The sequence below is a fragment of the Capra hircus genome, chromosome 13 (genome assembly GCF_001704415.2).
Source record: "Capra hircus breed San Clemente chromosome 13, ASM170441v1, whole genome shotgun sequence".
Taxonomy (NCBI): domain Eukaryota; kingdom Metazoa; phylum Chordata; class Mammalia; order Artiodactyla; family Bovidae; genus Capra; species Capra hircus.
This window is the reverse complement of record NC_030820.1, coordinates 57237216-57265003: the sequence shown is the minus strand read 5'-3', so window position 1 is coordinate 57265003 and position 27788 is coordinate 57237216. Positions and strand designations below refer to the sequence as shown.

At 44.3% G+C, this 27788-nt stretch overlaps 1 protein-coding gene across 1 annotated transcript in view; it reads left to right on the top strand.

Annotated features, from left to right (window-relative positions):
- VAPB (VAMP associated protein B and C) overlaps positions 1 to 27539 on the top strand; it is a 47111-nt gene extending 19572 nt beyond the window's left edge. The window contains exons 2-6 of the mRNA XM_018057622.1: positions 5332 to 5484; positions 18103 to 18206; positions 21732 to 21812; positions 23604 to 23780; positions 26075 to 27539. Coding sequence (XP_017913111.1) covers positions 5332 to 5484; positions 18103 to 18206; positions 21732 to 21812; positions 23604 to 23780; positions 26075 to 26233 — 674 coding nt within the window. The 3' untranslated portion in view covers positions 26234 to 27539. The remainder of the gene's footprint in view (positions 1 to 5331; positions 5485 to 18102; positions 18207 to 21731; positions 21813 to 23603; positions 23781 to 26074) is intronic.

Here is a 27788-nt window from a genome sequence, read left to right as displayed (position 1 = left end):
ACTAACTATTTCTTTCATGGATTGTGCCTTCCATGTTGTATCTTTTGGAAAGTCATGTCAAACCCAAGGTATCTAGATTTTCTTATGTTATCTTCTAGGGGGTTTATAGTTGTATGTGTGTGTATGTATCTTTATTTTCTAGTTGAGTTGCTAAGTAAGAGTAATACCGCTTAAACTATGTCCTGCGCTTTACGTGCGGGGTGATATGATCTGCTAGAGTTACAAAGATAAGTAAGGTCAAGATTCAGTTTTGAGTTCACTTGGCGTTTCCACTGTTACCTTTTAAAAAGTCATTGGGACCTGAATGCTTAGGTCATTCTTTCATGAAAATGGTTGTTTCCTCTTTCTGAAAGGAAGAGTTTTGTTATAGTCTTTTCTCTCATGGATCTTGGAGTGAATGGTCACAGAAAGGAAGTACTTAAACCATGCATATATTGGTAAAATCTTTCAAGATTTAATGGAATACTTTTTCCACAAAATGCTCTTGTGTTTCTTGATTGATAAGTTTATCCTGCCATTTTTTTATGAAATTGCCACTACCTGAAATCTGATGTCATGTTGTTGAGAAGTTTGCTGGCTTGTGACTTTGTTTCCTTGACCTTTAAAACCAGAGCTTTATAATTATGAGACTCCATTTCTGTAAGTAAGACTGAAAGATTCACTGTTTCTGCTTTTACTTTTAATGCTATGCATATTTCTGCTGACATTCTATTATTTACTTTCTAAGACAGGACAATTCTAGATCTTCTTTGTATCTTAAAATATACACTTTCAAATGACAATAAGGTGAACCTGAGTGAGGAAATGGTTTATACTGTGCTTAGTTTTATCTTAATACATTCTAAAGCATGTTACGGAATTTGAATTCAAGTTAGTTAATGCTATTCATGAGCATCTATCAAACTCACAAGCATTTTCACAGATGAATATGCATAATGTAGGGCATAAGGAACATTATTCAAATGGCTGAAAAGAAAAAAATTAGGACTTTAAGGAATATTCCTAATTTCTCTCAAACTCATGTTGTTTCATTTTGGGGGCCCTCCTGTTTCACATTTTAGATGTTCTTAAAATATCTGCATAACTGTTGAAAGGCTAGAAGATTAGAAAGAAAACTGATTAAATGAATGTGCTGCAGTTCTAGAGATAACAAATCATTTTTTCATCTCTTCAAAGAAGAAAGTCTAGTTTTTGAATATTTCATTTATAAAATTGACTCTACTACGTAAGCAGTGTTTATGTTCATTGGAGATAAACACCCATGTTGGTATAGTAAAATCCCATTTTTACATAATGCTTTAATGGAAATGGCAGTTTTATGAAAGGAAAGTAACTAGTAAAAATCTGAATGATGCTCACAAGCTCTTACATCATTTTTATTGGGATTTTTGTGTATTCTAATTCATTAATACAGGAGAAAAGGAGAACACTAACATAGTTTATTTCTTGTAATTACTGAAATCAAATAGAATTTGTTTTCAATAAAATTCTTGAATTGTCCGGAGTGTGGATTGAAGGGTTGGCCTGTTTTTACACAATGTCTTGATTTTTTCACATTAGACTTTGCTGTTTTATCAGTGATGATGTTCACTTGCATATATTTTTAGTATTGTTTCCTCTAGATTTAAAAAAAAAAGCTCTACGTAAGCCCAATGAGTCTCTAATACTTAAAGGTTTAGGACTGAGTGTTGAGGGAGAAATCTGGGATATTTATTCTGCTTATTTATTACAAATAATGTTTGTTTTTTAATAGTTTAAACTACCTTGTAAGTGAATCATATAGGTTAAAATATTATTTAAATTGCTGTGTAATAGGTTAACCAGTGGAGTTTCCAGAAGCAGGTTAGTGTCCGCAGTTAAATTTGCTTTATTTTTGTGGACTACCTAGAAGAAAAGGTCATTGCAAAGGGTAAATGCACTTAAACTTATCCGTGACTCCGATTTATGAGGCAGCAGGAGGAGGAAGGGACAGGAGAAACTGAGTTGGAAATGAGTATTCTTAATTTCATCACAGTGAAATCTCGCCAAATCAGTTTTCTGCTTAGTACACTTCAAACCACCTTAGAAAATGCTGGTTTTTGGCGGGGTGGGGTGGTGGATGTGGATTTGTGGGCGCTTATGAATTCTTGGCATTCTTATCTGAAGATGCTTCCATGTTCTTGAAGCAGAATTTTGTTGAACAGATTTCACCTTGTATCTAGAAAACTTTAAGGCCTGGTGGATTATGAATCAGATTCAGATCATCAGTGAGAGTACTGTTCCCCCATAGGCTTTGTATTTGAAAGCTCACCTTTTTTCAGATGTCTACATTTTAAAAATCTGTTTTCTTCTCCTTTCCCCCCAAGTAATGTGGCGCCTTTGGAGCTGGAGCTATGGTTATGTGGAGTTCTTGTAGTGGGCCCTTTTTATATGAGGGACAGAGAATGCATGTACATGGTGATCGTGTCCATGTAGGTCTGAGCTATGTTTGTGTGCTTGTTTAATCTCTTTCTTTGACTCCAGGAAACCAGAGTTGTGTTTTTTTTTTTCTTTTTTTAACCATTGCTGAAGTGATACCATTTCAAGCAAAGAGACTTACTGGGAGAAAACTTCCTCCATCTTCGTTCTGAGCCAGGCTGTGTGTGTTGGGGATTAGAAAGGGGTGGGGCCCTGAATAGTCGAGCATAAAGGTGCTGCCTTCAGCACCAAGTGTCCTGTTTCTCCCTCCCAACAACTTCATACAAGGATGAAGCGTGGTCGGCATCTGGCTTTCCCTCACTGTAGCTGCAAATCCCCTGGAGCCACAGGGTGCCCACCCTCAGTAAGGGGGTGACGTAGCTTGTAGGGAGAGGCTTTGTGTGGTGGAGTCAGTAGGGGAGACAACACCCCACATCTAGCCACAATTGGACCTGGAGAATGCCCTGCTCTTGTGGCTTCCAGTTTGGCTGCCAGAGGGTCAAAGGCAGGGCTTATGGGAAAGGTAAGCAAATGGAGAAATTGTTATTAGGCATTTCACTTTTTTTTTTTTTTTAACTTGCCACGTGGCTTGTAGGGTCTTAGTTCCCCAACCAGGGATTGAACTATCACCCTCGGCAGTGAAAGTCTGGAGTCTTAACCACTGAACCACTGGGAAATTCCCTAGCCATTTCATTCTTGAAGGTGTCATTGCTCAAAGAATGAAAGTAGCTTTTGGTATAAGTAACTACAAAACTATAGATAATCCAGTAGTATGGTAGTTCCTGCTATAATATGATATACGCATTCCTAAAAATCGCCATCCTATACAAAAATAGCACAAAAGACTAAGACTTAAGAGGAAGGAACAAGGTTAGGTGCGTAACACTCAAAAGCTTTGTTGGTCAGAGACATAAAAATGGGAGCCTAATATAAGCAGAAGCACAGTTTAGCACACATTAAATGGCTCAGAAATAGATAAATACTGCAATAAATATGATACTTTACCATGAAAAACTGACATTTGCCTATGGAAGTGGTCGTTGGAAGAGTTACAGTTTGTGAGGGCCACAGGGTGAGCCTGCTTAGCTGGTGGTGATGGAGATGTGTGAAGCTGTGTTTTCTGTATCTCTGTGCCATTCAGTTCAGCTGGATGTTGTTTTCTGTGATCACTTAGCGTTACTTGCAGACAAAATCACACATAAGCAAATGTGAAATTCATTTTATGCTCAGATTGTCCCTCTAATATGCACATCAATCACATTGAAACAGATTCACATTTTCAAAATAAGCTTTCTAGCAGAACTGGCTGTCGTTTATTTTATTTTGGAATTGAGTCTCTTTTCCTTTCTTTCTTTTCACCGTTATTGATTTCTTAATTTATATTTGTTAAGCCCATATCAGATTGATTTTTCATACCCAGAGTACCTCCAGAGGCGAGAAAGCAGCCTGAGATTTTAATTTTGCTGGTGGTAATCCACGAGGCGGTTTCCTCCTTGGTGAAGGACTCTCAGTCAGTCAATCTCGATCTCTCACCCCCTGCCCGCCTCCCTTTACTAGATCCCAGGCACTGTGTTGGAGATGTGAAAACTGGTACGGTATCATTCTTCTCCTCAGAAGCTCAGAGTCTCATTGAAAAATGTTTGAGGCACAGATGTAAATATCTTTGTTGAGGATCTTCTTATGGAGCAGATGAACCAACTGTATGTATTTCCTAGTTTGTGAGCACAGGGCCACATATACCTCCCCACCCTATCTCTGAATTCCCTGTGAACAAAAAGATAGGAGTAAAGAGCTTGCCTGGAAGATGCACAAAGACACCGTTGCTGTACACAATGAAAAGATGTAAATTTGAAAAGGGGTTGAAAAGGACCTAAGAGGCATTATAGTTCAACCCTCCCACCTGACTCCTTTGTAAACCTTACAGGTCAGGTTTCAGGGAAGTTTCAGAGTACTGTGAGTAGTATGATCTCATTTTTGTTACCACCCCCCCCCCCGACAAACACACACACACACACTCACACACTCCTGTATGTATGTACAGTTTGTGTAAGCATAGATGATGCGGATGGATCTCCCACAGTGTTAATATTAGTTACCTCAAGGGACAGGGGAAAGCTTATTAACTTCCTCTTTATACATCTTTTATTGTTTGGCTTGTTTTAAGAAGCATGTTTTACTTTTTTAATTAAAAAAATCTAATAAAGTAGAAAATGAATAAATAATAATAAAAAATACCCTTAGGGCACTGAGCTTTGTTTCAATCTTCCAATACCCTGGGTAGTTAAAAGTGAACGCGCTGTTTTAGGTGTGGGCTGCCCTGCAGGACTCTGACCTTGCTGTAGCATCACTGTATTGTGTGTTGGGGGGTTATGTTTACAGACCACTAACACCTCGAAGTCTTTCTTGAATCTGCTGCCTTTGGCACGCTGCCTTTGATCATCATTTTGGACCCAAGTCTAGTCCTTTACCTTCTCTGTGTTAGATTTCATCTGGTTACTGTGGGAATCAGTGTTCAGCATAGGTTAAGAGCTGGCCTTGGACTCAGGCTGCCTGGTTGCAGACCCTCGCTACCACTAACTACCATGAAAATTTTAGGTACGTGGTATGTTCTCCCAAGCCTCAGTGTTTTGTCTGGCAGTAAAGTTGTGAGCTATCAGGGAGACCCTGTCTGCTGGAATGCTCACTAGGCCAGGTGCCTGGTGGTATGACGAGACCGTGGTGGATTTTAGCTGTCACTGTTAGTGTGTTGGCCTCAGCCCATCTCTCCCGTGTGTCATGATGAAATGATCATGAGTCAACCAGGTTCCACATCCGTCCTGACCCCATACCATAAATCAGTCTTTCCTCCGCGTGGTCCTCATGGGATCCCCAACCAGTCCCTGTCTCATTCTGCAGGTCCTTTCACCGATGTTGTCACCACCAACCTGAAGCTTGGCAACCCGACAGATCGAAATGTGTGTTTTAAAGTGAAGACCACAGCACCACGTAGGTACTGCGTGAGGCCCAACAGTGGGATCATTGATGCAGGGGCCTCGATTAACGTATCTGGTAAGTTCTGAGAATGAAGGCCTGAAGGGTGGGCTGAAAAGGCTCCCTAGACTCAGTGGGATCTCTTCAAGCTTGTGTTTACAGTATAGCAAAGGAAGATGGTAGGCATCTCCCCCCAGCTCCCTACCCTCTGATTAAAAAGCTCAGTGGGTCCCACTCACCTATTGTTTTTCCATAATTAATGCCTCTTTAGTTTAATGCTTACAGCCTTTGTGCCTCAATAGTTAGAGCAAAATTAAAGTGGTAACATCAGACTTTACTTGAGAATGAGTTGGGTTTTCACTCCCTTGAAATTAAATCTGCCCTTTGGCAATAAATAAAAAAAAGGCTAAACAAACTTAATTTTACTTTGTGGGAGAAAGCTAAATGGAGTTATTTTCTTATTTAAGCTAAATGATTTCTGACATTAAGCTCATGTCATTTCCAATGATTGGTAACTGCACTTTACTGATTGTGAAAAGCTAAGGGAGATGAAGGCTGAGGAAATTGGAATGTATTCAAGGGTGCAAGTTTTGTGCATGTCTGATGGGTTTTTTCCCCCCTTCTGTCTGAGAGTGCATTTATTTTCCAGAGTCCAACTTTTGAAAAGATGCTGGTAGAGTGCCCAAACTGAGAATTGAATTTCAGAATTAAGGAGATGTAAGCGATGGGTTTGAGTTTAAATGTATTTTAGAAATGAAATAAACTTTGAGCTCATTACGACTTCTGGATCCAGCAGTGCCTTTTGTATTTCTGGAGGAGGTGTGGGGGAGTGTGTGTTAATCCTTCAAGTATCAGGAGACTGTCACCAAGGCCTCTGAGGCATCATTAGAAGCTACTCCTCATTTGAAATGGGTATCTGGCTGACTTTTTTCCTGACGAATTTTGATTGTGATACATTTGGCTATTCATTTGACACCTGAAAGAAAATGACTCACCTCTTTGGAAAGATATAAGGTGTTTCATTATCTCATGATTTCTGCAGACTCTTGTTCCCTGCATCCTCTGGGTTCTCTCATTAGGGTGCACCCACACTCGCTGTCCCCCTGTGTATTTCTCTCTGAGGCTGCAAGACCTGATTCGGACTCTCGAATCAAGTTATTATCCAGGAGGAATCAGGAGGGTGGGAGCCAACATTTGTTGAGGATCTCTGTGCTGGGTCTGCACTCGTATTATCTCAAGTAATTTCTGTTATCTGCCCAGCGTGGAATGCATTGTTGTTACCCCGTTGTACCAGAATGACTCCGGTGGCCACAGGCTCACGAAGCTGGCCAGTGACAAAACCAAGATGTAGATCCTGCTTGTCTGGCTCTGGTCCCCAAACCTTCTGCACTGTAGCTCACTGGTCAGGGAGGGGGACCCAGGATATTGGCATTTCAGCATTCCTTGGATTCATATGGTTTGCGTTTTTCTGTTGAAATCAAGGGCAATTGATGTTTTTTATTCCCTTTTTAAAGTTGACTTCTTTTTTACCTCTTGATTTCGTTGCCCATGACATATTTAAGCACGGTTGTCAGTAGATGAGACTTACCCACTTTTCACAATAAATTTGGGGCAGCAGCATCATTTTCTGAGTATAAAATAGTCTCAACAGGCAGATGTACAGTGTAGGTGTGCCTTCTGATATTAAATATGAATGGATGAGCAGAAGTGTATGTCTTTCAGAAAGACTCACCCCTCCCCCATCAGAGGAGTGGTTTTTAAAGTAATAACTAACCCTGGGCATTTGTTTTGATTTATGATTGTCTGCTAAGGAAGACCAAGATTTTGTAGTTGTGGCCTGCCTTTTGCAGATAAGGAAAGGTTCAGGGGGTGGGGGGGTGGGGTAATCAGAGGCATGTGATGATGATGGCAGAGCTGGTAGTGGAAGCCAGGTGTCTGTCCTGATCCAGTGGCTCTTTGGTGACACCAACTGCCTCAGCAAGGAGGTCACACCAGTCAATCTTAAAGGAAATTGACCCTGAATATTCGCTAGAAGGACTGATGCTGCAACTCCCATACTTTGGCCACCTGATGTGAAGAGCTGACTCACTGGAAAAGACCCTGATGCTGGGAAAGATTGAGAGCAGGAGGAGAAGGGGACGACAGAGGACGAGATGGTCGGATGGCATCAGTGAACATGAATTTGAGCAAATTCCAGGAGATGGTGAAGGACAGGGAAGCCTGGCGTGCTGCAGTTCATGGGGTTGCAGAGTCGGGTATGACTTAGTGACTGAACAACAACAACTGCCTCAGCAGTGTCAGGGGATGGCCCCGCTTACAAATAAATATAGAACAAAATACCTTGGCTCTCAGAGTATCATGTACTTGGGGGAAAAAGCAGTTGAATAACAAAATGTCCTGTGTTTGCAGGCCTTCCTTCTAATGAGACAAGATGATGCTTACACGTGAGAAAGGGCTCCTTTGTTTTTATTTGGTGTGCATTGGCCTCAGTGCTTGAGGTGCACCTGGGTGAAGCCTGATTTCGTTGCCTTTCCGGGGCAGCTTCACCTGTCAGCAAAGGAGGCCAGCCTCTGCTTGCTGGGGTTTTCTGTGCTGAGGTGCCACTGTATTGTTTATTAGACAGCTTTGTCTTGGGGCAGAAAGCGTTGTACTTTTTCAAGGGTTCTCTTACAATACAGCCAGGTGATGCCGTCTAGGTGAAAACGTGGAGTTCCGGGTTCCTTGAGCTGAGAGCCTCTCCTCAGGAAGAGGAGGAGGATGCCAGCGGGGGGCAGTGCAGAGGGTTCAGGCCAGCTTCCCCTCTGTGGGCACGCATGGCTGAGCTGGATTGCACCCACTCTACTCAGAGATGAGTAGACCTGGGTGCAGAAACCTGAGAGGAAACCCAAGCCCTGCTGTTGAGCCTGCTGGCTGGTCTTTGGCCAAAACTAACCTCTGAAGATCTAGTTTTCTCATTTGCAACATGGAGGGAATAGTATTCATGTCAGAAAGTGTTTTACTAGTGCTGCAGAATTTTAACTGGAAGTGTGGTACAAGAGTGGGGTTGCATTTTCTTTGACTAACTTTGACAAAGACTGGCTGGTTTCTGTTGTAGGTGGGTTGTACATATATCTGAATTGCATTTTTAGAAATAACATCAGTTTGATGTATTTAACTAATTTATGGAATTTTTCTAATTCTAATTCAAAAAATTTTTCTTTTTCTTCTTTATGCGATAAGTCACTAGTAGATTTTCAAATATGAAAAGGAGGTCATCAGGTCAACCAAAAATACCTAGCAGTGTTGCCCTGTCTACACAGACTGTCGCAACATACTGTACAGGGAAGTTGTTCTTTCCCCATTTCTGAAAACCCTAATAGCTATTAGGAAAGGTTATAAATCATTCTTAGAGAAGGGGAGCAAGCAGGGAGAGAAAGAGGAGGAAGAGGATGGTATCTGGAGCTGGCCAGAGAGACTGCGGTTTTGAAGGCTTGCAGGTTGGGTTTTTATGGGGGACTGAGACGTTCTAGCTGTCTGATGTCTTTCAAGATGTACCCTGTGAACCTTTTCTCCACTGTCAGCTTAGTTTGATACTCGGGACCTTGCATTCTGCGTCAAAAATCTCGGCTCTGACCTGTTTTATTTTCTTCAGAAAGTGGCACTTTCTGTCTCGTACTGGGGTCCTTAAATGGAACAAATCCCCGTGTTATAAACTCAGATGGTGAAGTTACAATTGGAAACCGGTATGAACTGAGCTTTAAGTGCCATAGCTGGAAACTTATGCATTTCCCAGCGGGCTGTTGTGGGTGGGGTCTAGTCACCCGAGTCTCTGAGTGAGTCCTTCTCTTTGCCCTTTAGATGAGGATAGGTCCTCCTTTCATCTCTTTCTGATTGCCCCGTCAGGGTCTTGTCTGCTGGATGAGGCAGTGCAGTGGGTGGGAGGGTGCTGCGTGCTTTGTGTTTGCATTAATTGGCCCAGAATGCCATGGTTTTGGCCCCTTGCTCTTTGATACACACCATCTACTAGAGGTGGTTTTGAATTATTCAAATCTGGACCTCAGCAAAATAGGCACACTTAAATGGAGATTGAAGAAGAGGAGATTGGATTTTTTTCCCCCAGAGATTTTAAATGCAAGGAAAATAGAACTTTTTGAATTAATGAATTGTTTGAAGCGGTGGGGGGTCTCTCCATTTGTTCTAGCTTTACAAAATTAAATCTGTTTTCTGAACTGTCTGGTGGGGAAATATTTTTAAGGTAGATAATTTCTGAAAATGTCTTTGTGGTAAGCTGTTAGTGGTTGTAGGTTTTTTTTTTTAATACTGCTGTTTAATAACGAGGGAGTTTTCCATTAATATTCCAAACCATGTTTGCCAGCAGATACAGCAGGTGAAGTGGTAAAATTATGGGCCCATCAAAAATACTTACGCTTCCTGTAATATGATATTAAGTTTAATATTTTTATAACCTTCACTGAATTCTAATTTCACTAAAGTAGCAAGCGCGCTTCCATTTGCAGTTCAATTATGCACATTGGTTGCCTATGTACCAAGCAAATTAGAAATGCAAAATATCTGTTTGGCGGGTTGGGCCTTGGAAAGAGTTGTTAAAGATACCAGTATGTAGGTACAGATACACTTTACTAAGTGTACCCTGGGAATCAAAAGTGGATTAAAGACAAATAGACACAAATCTTCTGGTGTCTGAATCTGTATTTTAAATTCAAAGAATTCAGGAACAATGTTCATTCCTGACATATAGCCCCTTTCAGCACTCACTTCAATCACATTTAAAGCACAGAGTTCTTCCAGTAAAATCCTGAGGACAGAGAATGAATATCAGCAGCTCTTTTTGGATGGAATCACTGGTCAATTAATGTAATTGGGTAGGATCGCAATTGATAATTAATCCTCCTAAGATTTTGCTGACTCAGTTTAGTGGAGCAGCCTGCTTGCCCTGGACCAGCCAACCTTGGGCAACAGCTTTTATGTGATTAGCACCAGAGTCTAAGCCCACTGCCCTTAGAGAAGGAAGTCAGGCATCCGTCTGTTAAGTGCTGATAGCGGGAGCTGTATTTGGGGGCTTCGGGCATCTTAACAGCATCATTCTTCGTGTGATTGTCTGTTTTGGAAGTCTCTGATAAGCGAAACCTTGTTATAGATGGTTTTCATGAATCAGGCTTACTACTCTCAGATAAGAACAACTCAGAGTCATACTTACAAGATGTCTTTAATCTTTTTCCCCAGTTGAGATTCTGGTTTTTTTAAAAAAAGGGGGGTAGATTACCAATAAAAATTTAGCTTAATCGTGCTTTCAATGGTTTCTTTAAAAGATTACTATAATTTTTAAGTTTCTTAAGAAGAATCCCATGTTTCACTTTTTATGAGTTTAACACAGTTTACTTAGTCTTTCCATTTTAAAAGATCATGGTCAAGAGGGTTTATCCAAGTACATTCAGTCCACCTCACTTAGACGAAAGTAATGTCAGCTGTTACAGTGTGGCCAAGGAGAGAAACCAAGCACAACTTGGGAGCAGCCAAAAGTCATGTTCCTTCGTTGATGGTAGCTCCCTGCACATTGATACACCTGGGCTTCTAACCTTAACTCTCCTGTATGTACTCTTACTTTAGACTCTCTATTAACCTGTTGCGATGTCCAGCCCATCACAAGCCAGAATGAAAGGGAAGAGCTGTGAGAGGTGGCCACAGTGAAGGCCTGGACAGGAACACTCCAGAGGACAAGTATGGGAGAGATAACAGGGGTCTGAAATTAACCCCAACCTCAGGACAAACCTTTCTCCCTGCACAGTGGCCCTGGCATGTGGTTCATATTAAGACAGATGTAATGTGAGTTGATAATCAGAACATGAGAGGACTCAGGAAAGGCTATGTGGGATTCTACAACAAAGCATTAATGGAGATAGGAAAGTGTGTTGGAATTTTGAAAATAGATGTGCATTTTAAAAGATATTTATGAAAGAGAGTGAGTGAGCCATGTTCTTAGGCGTGTATATGATGCACCTCATTTCTAGCAGTATTGGGGTACATTTGTGCTATGAACACTGCACGAATAATCAGACTCTGAGGAGTTTGTTATCTAAGGTGATCTATGCTGAACTGGAAGATCCTTTAGAGAATGCAAGGACAATTCCACGTCAACTAATTTATAAGTAGATAAGATTAATTACCCACTAGACTCATAGTTCCATCCATGGGTCCCTGAATAGGCAGAAGTCCAGGAAATTAGTCTTGTTTTCAACATTTTGAGTATCCTGAAGGAAACAATAAATTTATTCCTGATAAGGGCACCTAGTCTAACTAAAATGTCTGAGTCCTTTGCTTTAGGCTAGAATTCTGTCACCTCATTGTGGTAACACTGGTTATTCTAAGCTGTTGGCAGAGTTCTGGTTTGTCTCTGATCAGTTTCCCAAGAAGTGGAACAGTGACTTCATTATGATGTTGTAAATGCAGTTTGGTAGAGGACAGTTTGACAGAGGCATAAAGTTAAGAGATTGTGAGAGGACAGTGGTGATAAGAAGTTTAGAAACCACTGTCTTAAACCACGAGATGAAGAGTGAGTGTGGGAAAGGTGAGCCTGTGGGAGAGCTCTGTATGGGTGGTGTCCGCTGACAGAGTAAATCCCCAGGAAGGACGAGAGGGTGAGATGGCCTTCAGGGGGTGCTTTCAGCCCACCTTCTCTGGGCGTGGTTCCTAGACCAGCAACAGCTGGGAACAGGTCACCCCACCCCAGACCTGTGCAATCAGAAACTGGAGGTGGGACCCTGCCAGCTGCGTTTTAACGCGCATTCCAGGTACGTCTGCTGCAAGCTGAAGTTGGAGACCCCCTAATGACAGAGTCAGACCAGTAGAAGGTTCAGAATCAGAGAAAGCCCGAGAAGGTGTGGCGTACTGGGATGGGAGTAGGGCCCGTGGACTGTGGGGGGCGCCAGCCGCCCAAGGCCAACGTGGTGGGAGGAGCTGTGGAGAGCACCGGGGGTGTGGGCGTGGCCGGCGCCCTGTGCACGCCTGTTGGGCCAGCAGTGCGACCAGTTGTTGGATAACATCAGGACACTGCGAGAGCGAGACTATGGGCGTGGACTGATGACCTCTTACTTGGGAAGGGGGTTTTTTCGTTTGAGGACTGTCGAGCTGGAGAGCCGGGTGCTTGGGGGAGATGGAATACGTGGGTTATGGGGGCTCTGCAGAGAACTTGTCTGAGAGAAACTGGGAGGAGGTAGGAGGTCTGGGAGGAGAAACTTGGATGTTGGAGGAGGCCTGCACTGAGATGGTCCTGTGAACAGGAGAGAGGCACGTCAAAGATAAAATTCTGAGATGAAAAAATAATAATAAAGCAGTTGCCAAGGTGCCTGTTAAGCTTTTGTTCATTTGCTCTGTTGCCATTATAATGGAGATGAAAGTGATCTGTGACTTGCCCGGGTTCTCAAAAGCTTTTATGCAGCATTTAATCAAGTCACTTCTCCGAGGTGTGTGCGCTTATGTGTGTTAAGTAGTGTATATTCTGCATATCTTCTGAAGAAAGTCTGATCTTATTGATCCAGTGTTTTATGAAAGGCCCTTTTCTATCAGGATCCCACTTTTACAACTGCATTCAGCTGACAATGTGTCACAAAGCATTAATGCTGGTGAGTGGTGACCTGGTCTCCAGGCCGTCTCCTGGTAACGGGCTTCTTTTTAATGTAGTATCAGCGATACATTTTAAAGAGTAGGATAGATGGTTCATTTAAGAGGGTTTTATCATCAGTGTCTCTGGAATTCAAGTGAAATAAGTTAATGCGAAGCTCTTTTATAGCCTGTCATGGAAAAAAGTACATAATTTCTGTCACAATTTGCATGTATGGAGCTGAGAGAACAAACGATTAACAACATTTATTCTGTCATGTTCTCGTAAAGTTCCAGCTAATAGGGTATAGCAAATTGAACTTGACATGAGATGATAGCAGCTGAGAAATACAGCCTTTTGGGCATGAGTTGGGGGCAATACGATGCAGATGCTGAAGCCCAGGAGCCTTCATGAAGTTTCAGGAAGTCTGGGTGCCACCTGCCCTCCTCACTCTTGCTCGCTGATCGGGGAGCCCACAGAAAAGGAGAGCTGGTAGGTGGCAGATGCCTTGTTTCCCACCTGCTGGTCTAGGCAGAGGGAGCGTTGGCTGCAGAGAGGGAGGGGCCAAGCACCCGTCTCACACCCTGTGCTTCCTGAAGGTCACCAGTGGTCACCGTTTTCACTCAGTTGGAAGCTCTCTCCTCCCCAGCCTTAAGGGTGCACTGGGCATCTGTGCTTCTGTGTTTTGAGTCCCTGCCTTTTACAGAGGTATTTGACCACCCCCCTCCCCGCCCCCGCCGCTGTCTCCAGTGCTCCTGTGAGGTGGGTTAGTTGCCACTGGTACCCACTTCTTTGTGTGCTTGCGTTCTTGTGAGCTTGGAGGTCTCTGTGTAAGTTCTTGTCTTCTTGAGGTCCTTCTAACTCTGCACGTGGCGACTTGGCAGGCAGTGCAGTCTAGGCCTGGAATTGGGCTGATGACATCTGTGAGTTCTGAGAGTGGCAGGGGTATCAGACGGCAGCACCTGCAGAGGGGAGCAGGCTGTGGCAAGGTGGTTTGGTTAGCCGAGCACGGGGTGCCCCAGTCTCCTCCTCTCAGGGACAGGTGTGTGCACATGGGGCTTGAAACTTGGTTTGTGTGAACTGCTTTTTCTTTTAAATGGCACATTCTCCCAAGAGGGGACTGTAGGAAGCCACCAGTGCCTTCACTTGAATTAGCAACCAGATAATTTTCCTCCTAGAGGGGCCTGCAAGGCACCCTGATGTAGAATAATGGTACTCAGACCTTTTGGTCTCAGGGCCGCTTTTGTATATGCTTAGAAATTAAAGACCAAAAAAGCTTTTTTTTTTTTGGTTTGTGGGTTGTCTCAATATTTGTCGTATTGCAAATTAAACTGAGAAATTTTTAAAGTATTAATTCTTTCATAACTTTAATAAATACAATTCACACATTTTTAGTGAAAGATAACTTCAAAAAATGGCATTATTTGATACGTTTTGCAAATTTCCTTAATTTCTGGCTTGATAGAAGATAGGCTGGATTCTCTGTTGCTTTTGCATTTCGGTCTGTTACAGTGTGTTGTTTCGGTGAATGTATATGAAGTAAAACCACCTTTACCACTGATATGTATTGTAATTGTAGGTATTCTTCTTTGATACTATGCCAGAACTTGCCGAGCAACACTTTTCTTCAAGTTCGTCAGTACAGTGTAGACTTTGACACCATATTAGTAAACCATTTGGACTTTGTTTCACCAAGATGCATTGCACTTTCCCTTGCACTTGATGGCTTTGTTAATATTATGCCAGCTGAGTCACACAGACCTTCCAGCTGTCGACAGATTTCATTATCCAGTATCAAAAACGTACATTTGTTACTCTCCTTACTGATCTCACTGGGGAGACTGAAGCACTTGGTGGCTGAGAGAGGTTTTCCAAGATTCTAAGTTTTTTGAAAGCCTGGATTTTATCACCAACAACAGCTACAAGTTGTTTTCCTTACAGTGACCGGTTCACTTCATTCATTTTTAGGAAAATATCTGCCATATACCCGGGTGTGAATGACCATAGTTTTTCTGTCAGTGGTTCCATGAGAAAGTGTCCAGTTTAGCTCATAACCCAGCAGCAGAGATGCTTGATGTGTGTTTTCATAGAGCAGAGTGCCAAGATGCACTGTCCAAGGTAGGGATTTAGTGAAGTGAGTGATGTTTATTGCTTCATCAAGAATATTCTTAAGTGAGATGGGCTTTTAAACACACTGCACGTGAGTGGCAGTGCCTGCCATCCGGTGTCCACGCTTAGGCACCAGCAGGTTCACCCACTGTTGCTTTTGTGCCCACTGTTGCTGGGGGTAGCAGTGCAGTGGAAAAGACATGTAATGTTTTGGTGTCATCAGGACCAGCTTTGACTTTATGGCCCACCTGACGTGAGGGTGGGAGTGTCTCGGGGTCTGCGAGTAATGCTTTGAGAACCTGTGCCCTGGAAGTCAGAACCAGTGTGGAGTTCTGGTCCATCAGTTAATATTGGCCGTGGGGCCCAAGAAGACTGCTTAGCCCTTCTAAGCCCTGTCTTCTCATCTAGAAAAGGAAGACATGACCATCTTTCTGGTTGTTGTGAAGACTGATGGGAGAACTAAGGAAAATATGCCTTCGTTGGTGCCTGGTCCATACTAGGTGCCAGTAAGAATTATTTTCTTTTGCTCTCGGGACATTGTGAAGGCACTGGGGACAGGAGCATGGTACAAGATGGAGAGATGAAAAGGAAGGGTCAGTTTACTGTAGGACGGGCCTGCAACTCACAGGCCCTTCTTTCTGGCTTGCACCTCTGGAGGAAAGGGGAAAAGAGTGGGAGGAAACAGCTCTTTACGTGGGGTTGTCTTAGGGTCTCTGGATGCAGCCGTTCTTTGTGTGTGACCCAGTGTCGTTGAAGCTAAAGAGCCAACTTCTCTGAGAATTAGCAGTGTCTTCTGATGGCTCTCATCTCCTGGGCATCTTTACAGATAATCCTGGCTCAGCCTTAGAGGCCTCCATGGTGGAGGACTGGAACCCATTCACAGCCGGGAAAGCAGAGCCTCAAGGATGAGACAGTGTTTCTGCTAGACCTGTGCTCTACTGAAATCTAAATGCAGTCTAAGACTAAGTTCTTTCCCATTCTAAAAAATACTAGAGCGTGATTTTGTCATAGCTAGGTGAGATCTGAAATTCTCAAAACCTAATTCACTTTAATTTTTTAAAATAAACATTAATCTGATAGTAGCTGGAAGACTGTGACCCAACTCCAGTAAAGCTGACATTCCCTGTCCAGGCAGGATCACAGTGCATGTGAAGATAGTGGCTTCTTTATCACATACATCTTCCTTACTGCAATCTTAGAGGTGGAAAAAATGCAATGGAAATTCAGCTTTCAGAATAAAAGTCTGTGATGTTGACCTGCTAGTCTGGCCATTTGTCCCTGGGGTTCAATGTCAAACCCCAGTGTGTAGCGATGCTCCAGGAGAGCTCCTACTAGCTCAGTGAGGCCAGCAGCAGACTTGTCTCCATCCCAGGTCCCAGGCCACCAGCAAGGACTGCTTTTCCAGGATAGAGCCTTGCCTTTACACCTGCAAGAATAAAATTTCAAGTGGAGTAGCCCTGTGCCTGTTTTAAATGACCTTTTGTTCTCTCTGCTGATGGTTTCACTTTGAATATCAGATCCTCAGATTGAACGTATTATTTTATTGATAGACTTTCTCTGTCCCCAAGAGAGAAAGGACCCGTGCACCTCCAAGACAGAGAGGGATGTTTGTGTTCCTCCTCCTCATCACGTGTAAGATCCGTGATGGGGGATCTGGGGATGTGACCCCACCTATCTCAGAGTATCCAGTGTGGCAGAAGGGGTGCTGAACTGCATGTTTTGCTGCTTCCCAGAGTGGTGACCTTGAGCAGGTCCCTCACTTTGTCTGGTCCCGGATTCCTTTATAAACCAGGCTTAGGGCAGGGCCAGTTGTCTGCTGCAGGGGTGGATGACTGTGAGGCTTTAAGAACCCAGGTAGTTCTCAGTGAGCTCAAAGGCAGGAAAACACTGGTGAGTGGCCAGCACAGGAGGTGCTGGTGGGGATGGACAGAGATTCAGCCCTCTTGTGGCCCTGAATATTGACCCTCTAGTCAGGCCACTCCGTCATGGTATTGGGCAAGTTAGCTAACCTTTTTCTGCTTCAGTTTTTCCATCTGCAAGTAAGCGTCAGAATACCTTCCACAACACTCCCTGCCTCTGAAGGATTAACTAAAGTGATGGTAAAGCTGAAGGGCAGAGTCCAGCTTCTGGTGCCAGGGGGACGCTCAGTCCCGGGGAGCTCGTCACTCATCAGGGCTACAGCAGGCTTTCCCTGCGTGTGAACAAGTTAGGTTTCAGGGAGCTCAACGAGATGTGTGGTTTCTCAGAGCCTTGTAGGAAACCTCGTGTTGTAAAGCAGCTGTCATTTAGCAGGGTAGGGTGGTAGGTCCTGGGGAGGCTGGCCAGAATAGGACAGCCCCTCCTTCTGTGGATGTGCTCGGTCTGGGGAGCCTGCAAGGGAGAGTCCTCTAGGTTCTTGGGAGAAAGGTTGTGGAAGCTGATGGGGTCTTCTCCATGCTGTGAGGGTGTGGGTTGTGAAAATTCTCTAACATCCTTAGCAAAATTGTATTTGAAGCGTGACCATGACGATCTTGACATGGAGAATAGCACAGAGAGAAGCCTGAACCACTCCTCAGATGTCGTGGACCGTCCTTAGTTCTTGAGGAGATCCTTGGTGGGTGCTTCCCTGAGCAGAACAGGCACAGGTGTCTGTATCTGGTTGACCTGACCTGGGTGGAAGGCCTGTGGCAGGTGTTTGGTCAGGTGTGCTGTGGTGGCAGATCAGGGGCTGCACGTCTGAAGACCTGGGTCCTAAGCCCCGGTCCTGGCTCTGCCACTGCCTGCTGTTTGACCTCGGGCAGGTCCCTTCACGTCCGTGACCTCAGGTCTGACACCCGCAGGGTGGGGAAGAGGCTGCTCATCTCAAAGTGCTCACTTCACCAGGGGCTTCATGAGGCTCAGAGAAGAGCATCCTGGTGAACTGCTTTACCACCAAAGTGCAAGTATTAACGTAACAAATGGTTGCCGGTAACCGAGCTCTGACCCTCCTAATGAAATATTTTCTTTCTCAGTGATGTTACAGCCTTTCGATTATGATCCCAATGAGAAAAGTAAACACAAGTTTATGGTTCAGTCTATGTTTGCTCCAACTGACACTTCTGATATGGAAGCAGTAGTAAGTACTGAATGCTTTTTTTTTCCCCAAGTAATTAAAAGAAAAAAATGAGTCGGTGCAGAATTGTGGGTGCATGCATTTCAAAGTATGTCAAAATTGTTTTTAAAGGGGAATGGTGCTTTTCAGGAGGTTTGTACTTTGACTGCCTTTATGGGTTTCTAGAACTTTGATTTTAACATTTTATGTAACTTTCAGAACACTCTTCTGACTTTTCTACCTGGTTTCCTTCAGCAGTTCCTTGTTCTGGTGGGTTGTGTCTTGAATGGTCTGAGGGTTCTCTACCTTCACCCCCTTCCCTCCCCTACAGAAAAGGGCAATTTTTATTCTAGAAAACGCTTTCTGCCTCTTCTTCCCGATCCCCCAGAATCTAGAGGGATGGGGGAGAGTTGAATATTAAGTATCCTTCAACCCTTTAGGCTTTTTTCCCCCTGCTTGGTTCTAGTAAGTGCCATTCTTTGTGTTTTTGTTGTTGTATCCCTGCCCCTCCAGATTCCTTCGATTTTTCTACACCCTCCCCTTAAATACATGTTCAACTGCATCTTTTAATTTTGGTAAAAATAAGCTGACTTCATTTCCATAAAATAAGCAATTGATACGTTATGGTTGGGCCTCCGTTTCTCTGGGTTCTGCTCTGTGGGTGTGAAGTGCGAGCAGCAGCAGCATCTTATATGAAGGACTTGAGCGTCCACGGACTTTGGTCGCCATGGGGACAGAGCACCACAGCCAGTCCCCTGTATTGATTTTTCTAGAAGATGATGATAATGGCAGTTCTACCCCCAGCCTTTTACACGCGTGAATAAATCAGCAGGCATCCTGGTGCTGTGAGCAAGAGTCACAGGATACTGATAGACCCCTAATATCCACAGCCCAGGAAGGACAGACTGTCTAGTCCTCACAATTTGGAAAAGAAGGGCAGGACTGCCTCAACATATTCACCACTTTCCAGATCATCAGCTGAAACTTAGAGACTGGAGTTGTCCGAGGAATGCCTACAAATTCGAGTTAGCTAGGATTCACACTAGGTTTTTTTTTTCTCTTTCGAAGTTTTATTTGAAGTACTGTTTCATGCACAACCTACCTTCAGGCCCCTGTGTGACCACACAGCCATTTCTTTCAGTCTTAGAAAAGCATAGCTGACCGCCTTCATGCTTATGTAACACGTGGGCAGGAGGTGAGCGGTAAAGGAGACATTTGAGGTTTCACAGAGAAGTTTCACAGACAAGAAGTTTCACAGACAAGTGAGGTTTCACAGAGACTAGCAGTCTTAGGCTTTGTGTCCACATTCCTTCTCATAGAAATAATTACTGATATAGTCCCTACCTTCACTTCCGGGAACATGGTGTGTCGCTTCATGTTACTTTGTGTGAGCAAAAGAATGTATGGCAGATGCACAGCGTGGACTCCGGAATGTGTCCTGTTTGGCTTTGCTGCATGGCTTGGTGCAAGAGCATGGCCTTGGGTGTCTTGGGTGTGAAGCTGACTCTGCCTTTTGCTAACATTGTGGCCTTGGGCAGTTTTCATTAACTCTCTTGAGGGTTTGGTCATGTGTAAAATGGGGGAAAAAACCTAGTTCCCAGGGCTGTTGTGGGATTAAATGTGCTATGTGTAGAGCACGAGGCAGAGTGTCTGGCAGCTGTCTTATCTGAGTGCTGCTGTAGGCCAGGCCTCAGGGTACAATAAAAGTGAATTTTACTTTCTTTCATGGTAATGTTCATAACAATTAAAAAATGAAATGTACTTTGTTGGAAATCTGGGATATATACAAACAAGCAAAAATAAAACTATGTGACCTGTAGTCACATAGTTTTTTATACTAGACCCAACCACTGTTAGTGAGAGCCTGGTGGTTTTTCTTTACTTTAAAATATTATTCTTCATATTTTTGATGTACTGAAAGTTGAAAAAACAGTAGTGCCTACTCGTCTAACCTTTACTAAGATTCACCTTTCAACAGTTTGCCACGTTTGCTTCTTTTCTGTCCTAAACCTTGTTTTTTGCTGAGTTCCCTGACTGTTCATGAAACTTCACCATCCCTGAATGCATTGTAACAAGGGCAGGTTCTTTCATAGACTCAGCTCTGTTAAGTAGCCTGTCACTCATGGCTAAGAGGCTTAACGTTAATTCAGTAATGTGCTTAAAAGAGAAACTCATATTAGCATTTCCCAGTTCAAGAAATGGCCTTTTGTTGTTGTTCTACTGGTGCACACTCATCCTGTTTACAGTCCAGACCAGGTGCCTCGGAGAATGTCCCACATTCTGGATTTATCAAATTATCCCCTCATGACTAAATTCAGGTTCGGTATTTTTGGTTTTTTTTGCAAGGCAGTGTCCTGTGGGCATCATGTCCCTCCTTTGGTGACATCAGGTCTGATTACTGGGTTACGGGTGGTGACTGCCACCTCTGTCCAGTGCAGAGCACATCTGCCCCGCGGTTAAGGGGTGACCTCTGACACTCAGAGCAGTCAGATCCTCGAAGATCACTGAACTTCCTGCCTGCCAGCAGTCTTTCACTTGGTGACTTTTAACATGCTGAGATGGTCCTTGCCTGAAGTTCTTATGATACGCGCACAGGCACATGTATCTGTGCACACATGTGTGTGTGTGTACAGAGGAACAGACTTAAAATACTGCTTGCAGTTTCTTCATTTATATCCTGTGAATTTTCCCCATGTAATTAAACAGTCTTCGGTATCCCTTGAATGGCATGCTGTTCCATGACTGTGCCCACCATGGCTTACTTTGGCGTTCCTGTTTTGCTTGACACAGAGATTATTTCCCGTTTTTGACTTTTGGTACCTGTTGCTCTCTCTGCCTCTTGCATGGTTCTGGGGCCAGGGTGGGGGGATTTGTTCCTTTTGCTGTATCACCTTCTTGCTGTGCTGGTTTATTCTATAATTCTCAGAACATCTGGGATTCCTGTTCTCCTCTGCCAAAACGAGTAGCAGTAAGCCAGGAGTGCCTCCTCCCAGAACATGGATTTAGTCAGGAACGTGTTCCTCCCAGCAGGCTGAGGGAGTGGGGTTCAGCCCAGACAGTAGGGGTCACAGAGAGTGGCCTTCCCATTCCCATGCCCTGCTGGTAGCTGGCAGTGTTCTAAAATCACCTCCAAGTAGTACGGGCTTCCGCTTAGAAAGACATGCCCTGCTAAGTAAGCTGTATTTTCTTAAGGAGAGCCCAGATGTCCTTAGGCCATCCAGATGCAGGCTAGAAGACTCCTCTGGGTCCAGTGGTGGTCTTCTCTGTCCTGTGTGCTTTTCGCAGCCTGGTGACAGGAGCTCTGGTGGACACAGAGGAGTCAGGCAGCACGACTGGGGCTGGCGAAGAATAATCAATATTCAGGGGAGCTGGTGTATTTAATCTTGTCACGTTAAAAATATTGAAATCTCAGCAGACTTAAGTTCTTTATTTGATGTACATCAGGGCTTTCTCATTAAGCGTATTTTTCTGAAATTGTCAGTTATAGGAAGAAAATCATTCTTCTAGCAGCTTTATAATATCCTGATTATTGAATTTAAATTGTTTTAGTGGAAGGAGGCAAAACCGGAAGACCTTATGGATTCAAAACTTAGATGTGTGTTTGAATTGCCAGCAGAAAATGATAAACCAGTAAGTATGTTTATAGTTAACAATAATTGAATGTTGCAAGCTGATACTTATTTGCATACCATCTCCTGCAAAACCAAGATTTAAGTTGGCAAATTATTTTCCTTCTTCTGATGTATGAAGAGAAAAATGAGCTGAAGTCAACAAATAAGTGGGCCTTTGTGAAATCTGCCTTTGAAAGATTCACAGAAAGAACTCATTGAAATTTTTTTTGCCTTTGAAAAGCACAACCTGTTGACTGTTGAAATGTCATAAATTCCGAAGAGCTTCTTTGACTTGGGCAAAGTTCTAGGTTGCTATTATATTTAACAGTGGGAAAGACGGTGAGCGCTCAGCTCCTCTTGTACAGTGCTGTCTGCAGGCTTCCCTGTCTGCATTTCTCCTGAGCACCAACTCTCCACCTCTTGAACCCCAGATTCTCTTCACTCAAAATGTGCTTTTAGATGAGGATTTCTCACCCTTAGCCCTGCTGACTTTCGGGCCAGGAGTCCTTCGCTGTGGGGCTGTCCTGTGCCTTGCAGGGTGTGTTGTGGCACCCTTGACCTCACCCCAGTAGCATCCCTGGTCGTGACGACCTGAAGCGTCTCTGGATGTTGCCCGGTATGCCCTTCCCGAGGCAGAGTCAGTTCCCGTTGAGAATCACCCTCTTTGCTGCCTGAGCACTGAGGGTAAGGAGTGACTCCCTCCCAGCTGCTGGCTCACTTTTCTCTGTGTGAAACCAAAGCATGAGCCCAGTTGGCAATGAACCTCCCTTCACCCTAGTCAAAAAACTTAAACTGTGTAACACAGTTTAAAACCCATGCAGAGTATTAAACCACCCTGGCTGTTAATAGCTGGTGGTGGGAATAGAAATGTTCAAACTTTCAAGTTATCCATAACAATCTCCAGGGATGCTGATGCTTTGTGTCAAAACTACTTAGCATTTTTTTTCTGCTCGCTAATTGACCAGCGTCACTATCCCATTTCTTCGAATGATTGGTGGTCTTCGTTCCTTTTTTCCCTTCCCTCTTCCCACAGCATGTTCTGTCAGTTGTGGATAGTTGAGGACTGTATTCTGGCCCCAGCTGTGCACTTGGAGGTTAGCTCTGTGTGTTGAGGTCTTGCTTGCCAGGGCCTCACTCCTCTCCCCTGGGAGACTAAGGGTAGAGCTCGCTGTTCTCCATTTGCCGCATGGACCCCCAAGGGCTTCCGTGCTTCCCCGGCCCCCACGTACTCACTCATTCCCAGTAGGTCTTCAGAGGGGATCACAGCGCAGTCGTGGCTGGGGAAGTGAGGAACACATTGCCTCCCCAGGATGAAATACCATAGACACTGAATTTGTTGCACCTTCATCCCATCGCTGCAGTTGTCTTAAGTTCAGGAGACAAATCACCCTCTGGGTTACGTCCCCTCTGGCCTTCTGCCCCCGCCCAGCCAGTTTGGGGGATGTTCACGTCTTTGTAGTGATGGTAATTTGTGGCTGATGATTCCTGAGCTTGTGCAGCTATGCTCTGCTGATTTTTCATGGCAGGAATTTGATAGTGCAGTGCGCACAGCCCCTTTTCTCTTTCTTTGAAGTATTAGTCTCAGCCGGACTTCATTATTTGCCCTCATCCATAATTTCTGGAGCCCATTTTTAGATTATGAAGATACTAGGTGATAAAGTGATCTGTTTTAAAAGTAAATGTGACATTGTACAGTTTGGATGAAACACTACCTTGGGTGGTGTCTGCTGAGACCTGCTTTACTTTGCATGAAGAAGTCCCATTTAATACGTGGTTGGTGACACTTGGGCTTTCATTTATTTCTGAACAGCATGATGTAGAAATAAATAAAATTATACCCACAACTACATCAAAGACAGAAACACCAACGGTGTCTAAAGCTCTGAGTTCCTCCTTGGATGACACTGAAGTTAAGAAGGTGATGGAAGAGTGTAAGAGGCTGCAGAGCGAAGTCCAGAGGCTGCGGGAAGAGAACAAGCAGTTCAAGGTAATGGCATTTTGTTTCCTGATCGTCTCTAGGGAATGGGGGCTTTGCTACTATGGTCTTGGGTGAGGAGGTTGATGCAATTTGTGGAGTTGTCTTGTATTTGCACGTTTTTCCTCCAGGCTGAAGTTTCCTAAGGTTCTCAAAACAATCCTTGGACACATGCCTACGTGCATCCCAAAGTAAGAACCAGTGTCCCTTGAGCAGTAGTTTTTCAACTATTTAAACTCCTGTCCCCTCATAAAATGACAACAGACAAATAAAAAATCCATTAGTGTAAATTGAAATTAAAAAAACAACAATGGTTATCTTGAGTTCACATTTTCAAGCCCCTTTTCCATCCCCATTGGATGAGAATCCTTTTGAAGAGAGTAAAGACTGACGTGTATTCTGTTTTAAGGCGATCATCATTCTGATTTTTGAATATCCTAAATAGGTCTAGCAGTGGGGTCTCATCCTCTATCAGTATGGTCCGGAGACTGGAGCTGGGATGCTGTCACATCCATGGGGGAGATTACAGGGAACCAGGGGCTCCAGCTTGTGGCCCTGGACCTGGCGAGTGGCCTGGCGCTGGGGGGTGAGGTTGCACTGGTGCTGGAGCGAGGCAGGTGTGCTCCTCTTGGCTTTGGAGGCCTGCGGTAGTGTGGAAATGACCAGCCAAACTTGGACTCACTGTGTGACTTTGTCCATCACAGCGGCTTCTGGCCTGTTTGCAAGACCCTGGTAAGGCCCCTTCCAGTGTTGAAAGTATGCCTTTCATACACAGGGTTAAAGAGAGTGTTTCTGAACATCTGATTGAGGATCTTTTTGTTGCAGCTTAAGTCTTGAGGCTGATCTGTTCTTTTCATCTTGATCATGTCCCCAGCCACCATAGACTGTCACTCTCTGACTGCGTAGCACCAGGTACACACCATAAATTCACTGCAGGTGACTCTTCCTTCTCTTACTCTGATGAGGTAGGAGACACAGGGGGCCAACGGGGTTTAGAAAGTGGCATCCTTGTCTTTCTCTGCGGTAATCATGCTTTGCCTCATTCAGTGACTGCTGTTGGTATGGAGTAAATTATGAGGCTGACACTCTACTTTTGGCTAAAAGTCTAAGATACGCCTAGAGCTTCTTCTTGAATGTATTTCTCTTCTGTGCCATTTAAAGTGATAAATAGGTGGAAATAGCTTCTATATAAACCCAATAAAATAAATGCTGTATTTTGCTGTGCCCATTTTTTTTTGAAGTTAATCGAATAGCACCAGTCATTTATCAGCATGCAGCAATATTGGCCATGCCCCTCAAGCAAAGTGTCGTTAAAATATTATCAGACCAGTCTTGACATTAGAAGATTCTTTATCTTGCCAAACAAGGATTTCTTGTTTTGTGTTGTTTCATACTTTCATTTGGCCACACATTTCCTAAGACCCTCCTGTGTGCCCAGCAGATACAGACATGGGTGGTCCCTGCCCTTAAAATAAGCCCCAGGGCAGCCGGGGAGACACAAATACTGAACCAGTCCCACAGAGGTGGCCATGAGTGTTGTCGGGGGTGGGCTTAAGGTGCTGGCTGCCTCTTGTCGTCAGATCTATCAGACGCTTGGTTAGTGTGAACGAACTGAAGGAGAAGAAAAGGAAGTGCAGCTGTTGTGGAGGGTGTCGGGGTGGATTGAGGGTAATTAGAACAGGAAGGCCTCGATGCATGCCCTATTTGGGCTTGTGAAGAAAGGAAAAGTGTCGATTCTCACAGGTCTGTGTAGGTGGGGAAAATGTCCAAGTTATCTTCATGGGTATGAAAAAGATTGTTTCTTCTTTGGTAGAAATTCCATGCATTAAGTAGAAAATATTTGAGACGTGTATATCCAGTTCAGTTATACTTTGATATTACAGACATCCCATTTTCAGTCCAGCAGTCTCCGTGTAACTCACCAAGTATCACCCATGGACAGAGCTCTACATTTAAAAGCATCCAGGTCCCCTACTCGGTCATTTCTTGGGATTCTTTTCTGTGAAGAACTTTTTTCTATAAATCTCAGAGAAACACATTAGTGCCCTGCTCAAACAAAGGGACCAGCAGCACTGTGGTGGATGCTTGGAAGAAGAGGGGCCTCAAGCCAGTCTCTTCTGTAGGCTGTTTCTCCATTTGCAAAATGAGGAGGTGGGGACCATTTCGTGTGATGGAGTCAGGGCATAACTCCCTGCCCACCTCCCCACCACCCCCGCCACCCCCCGCCAAACCGCGGCTAAGATGTACAGCTGCCTTCCACTTCTGGTGCTTTGGACTGTCTTTGAAACATGTGTTTGCTCCCCTAGGAGGAAGATGGACTTCGGATGAGGAAGACAGTGCAGAGCAACAGCCCCGCTCCCGCGTCAGCTGCGGCTGGGAAGGAGGAGGGCCTGAGCACCCGGCTGCTGGCGCTCGTCGTCCTCTTCTTTATCGTTGGTGTGATCATAGGGAAGATCGCCTTGTAGAGGCAGCATGCGAGACGGGGATTGGATTGATGGGTCCGCCATAGTGTGGGATTTAAATTTATCATAACCATGTGTAAAGAGAAATTAATGTATGATGACATCTCACAGGTCTTGCCTTTAAATTACCCCTCCCCGCTTGTGTGCACCTGCGTGCACACATGCACACACACACACACAAATAGAACATAATATAACAATCTTTTAGAAAGTTTAAAATGCATAGTAAATGATTGGGGCAAAGAGTGAACCTTATTAATGACAAGGGAAACCATGATTAAATGGTAATGGCATGTTGTAAATGTCATTTTAAGCGTCTGTAGCCTTGGTCCACGTTGCTGGATTTCCTCTCTGCAAACATGACACTCTTCCCTGTCTGTTGGTGCTGGCCTCTGGGAAGCTGGAGCCTACCCTGTCGATGTCCTTCCCCGCGCCACTCACTCACTGCAGGCAGCCTCTCCATGTCCACCCTGGCTGCCAGTTGCTGGGGACTGATGAACAGGGCCTGAAGGCACCAAGAACGGCGCTGTGCTCATCAGCAGTGGGGAGTGTGTGTTGCTGATTGACCCAATGCTCTGGAAGTCAAAGTCATTGAATGCTGTTCTCTTCAAGGGACCAAGCTAGATAACTATTGGTTCATGTAGTGAGATTGAATAATTATTCAGAGATGTTTAATGCACATTTAACTTATATAATGTATTTCATCTCATGTCTTCTGTCACAAGATTATAATTAATTCTGTGGCCTAAAACCCACCTGTGCTACCTAACAGCATGGAGTGAAGCTGGCATTGCTGCCGAAGGTTCAGGGCTGTGTGCATGTGCACACACACACACGGAGGGGTGCTCATGGGAACGTTGGAGAACAACTGCCAGGAAATGTTTTCTGTGTCGATAAGTAACAGGCGCCATGGGGAGAGGACTCAGTAGCGGCAGTCAGCTCCAGGTCACTGTCTAGGGGAAAGAGTAGCCAGTTCCTGTGCTGTCTTTCTCTGCTGCTCACCACCACCCACACTTCAGCACCCGTGCCCCAGTGTAGTCCTGGCTTTCCCAGGCAGCCCTGACTTGGAATCAGGGCGAGAGAGGCAGGCAGCAGAGGGGCCAGGGAGAGGGAGCCAGCTAGGCAGGGCCGGGGCGTGGGGGTGGTGCGGGAGGGGCTTTGAGAGGAACTTTGGATGAGCCGTCAAGTAGTGATGGAGAGCTTGACTGTGAATTAATTTTATGCCGTAAAAGACCAATCCAGTTCTGTTTGACTATGTAGCATCTTAAAAAGAAAAAAAAAATAAAATAAAGCCCCCAAATTAAGAAATCTTTTGTCATTTTGTCACTTTTGCTAAGTGGGTGGGGGTACTTACTATTTTTATCAGTATTATTCTGTCATTGAAAGCTTGATTTAAAAATGACCCCTATTTAAAAATAAAAATGACCCAATGTATGAGAAATACATATGTTTACATGCTGAGCACTCTCGGTAAACATTGAAGAGACCTAGTTCCCAATCACAGACCCATCGCGTGAAGCTGTGGAAGCCCGGCCAGCAGTTATGAGTTAGTCTCCAG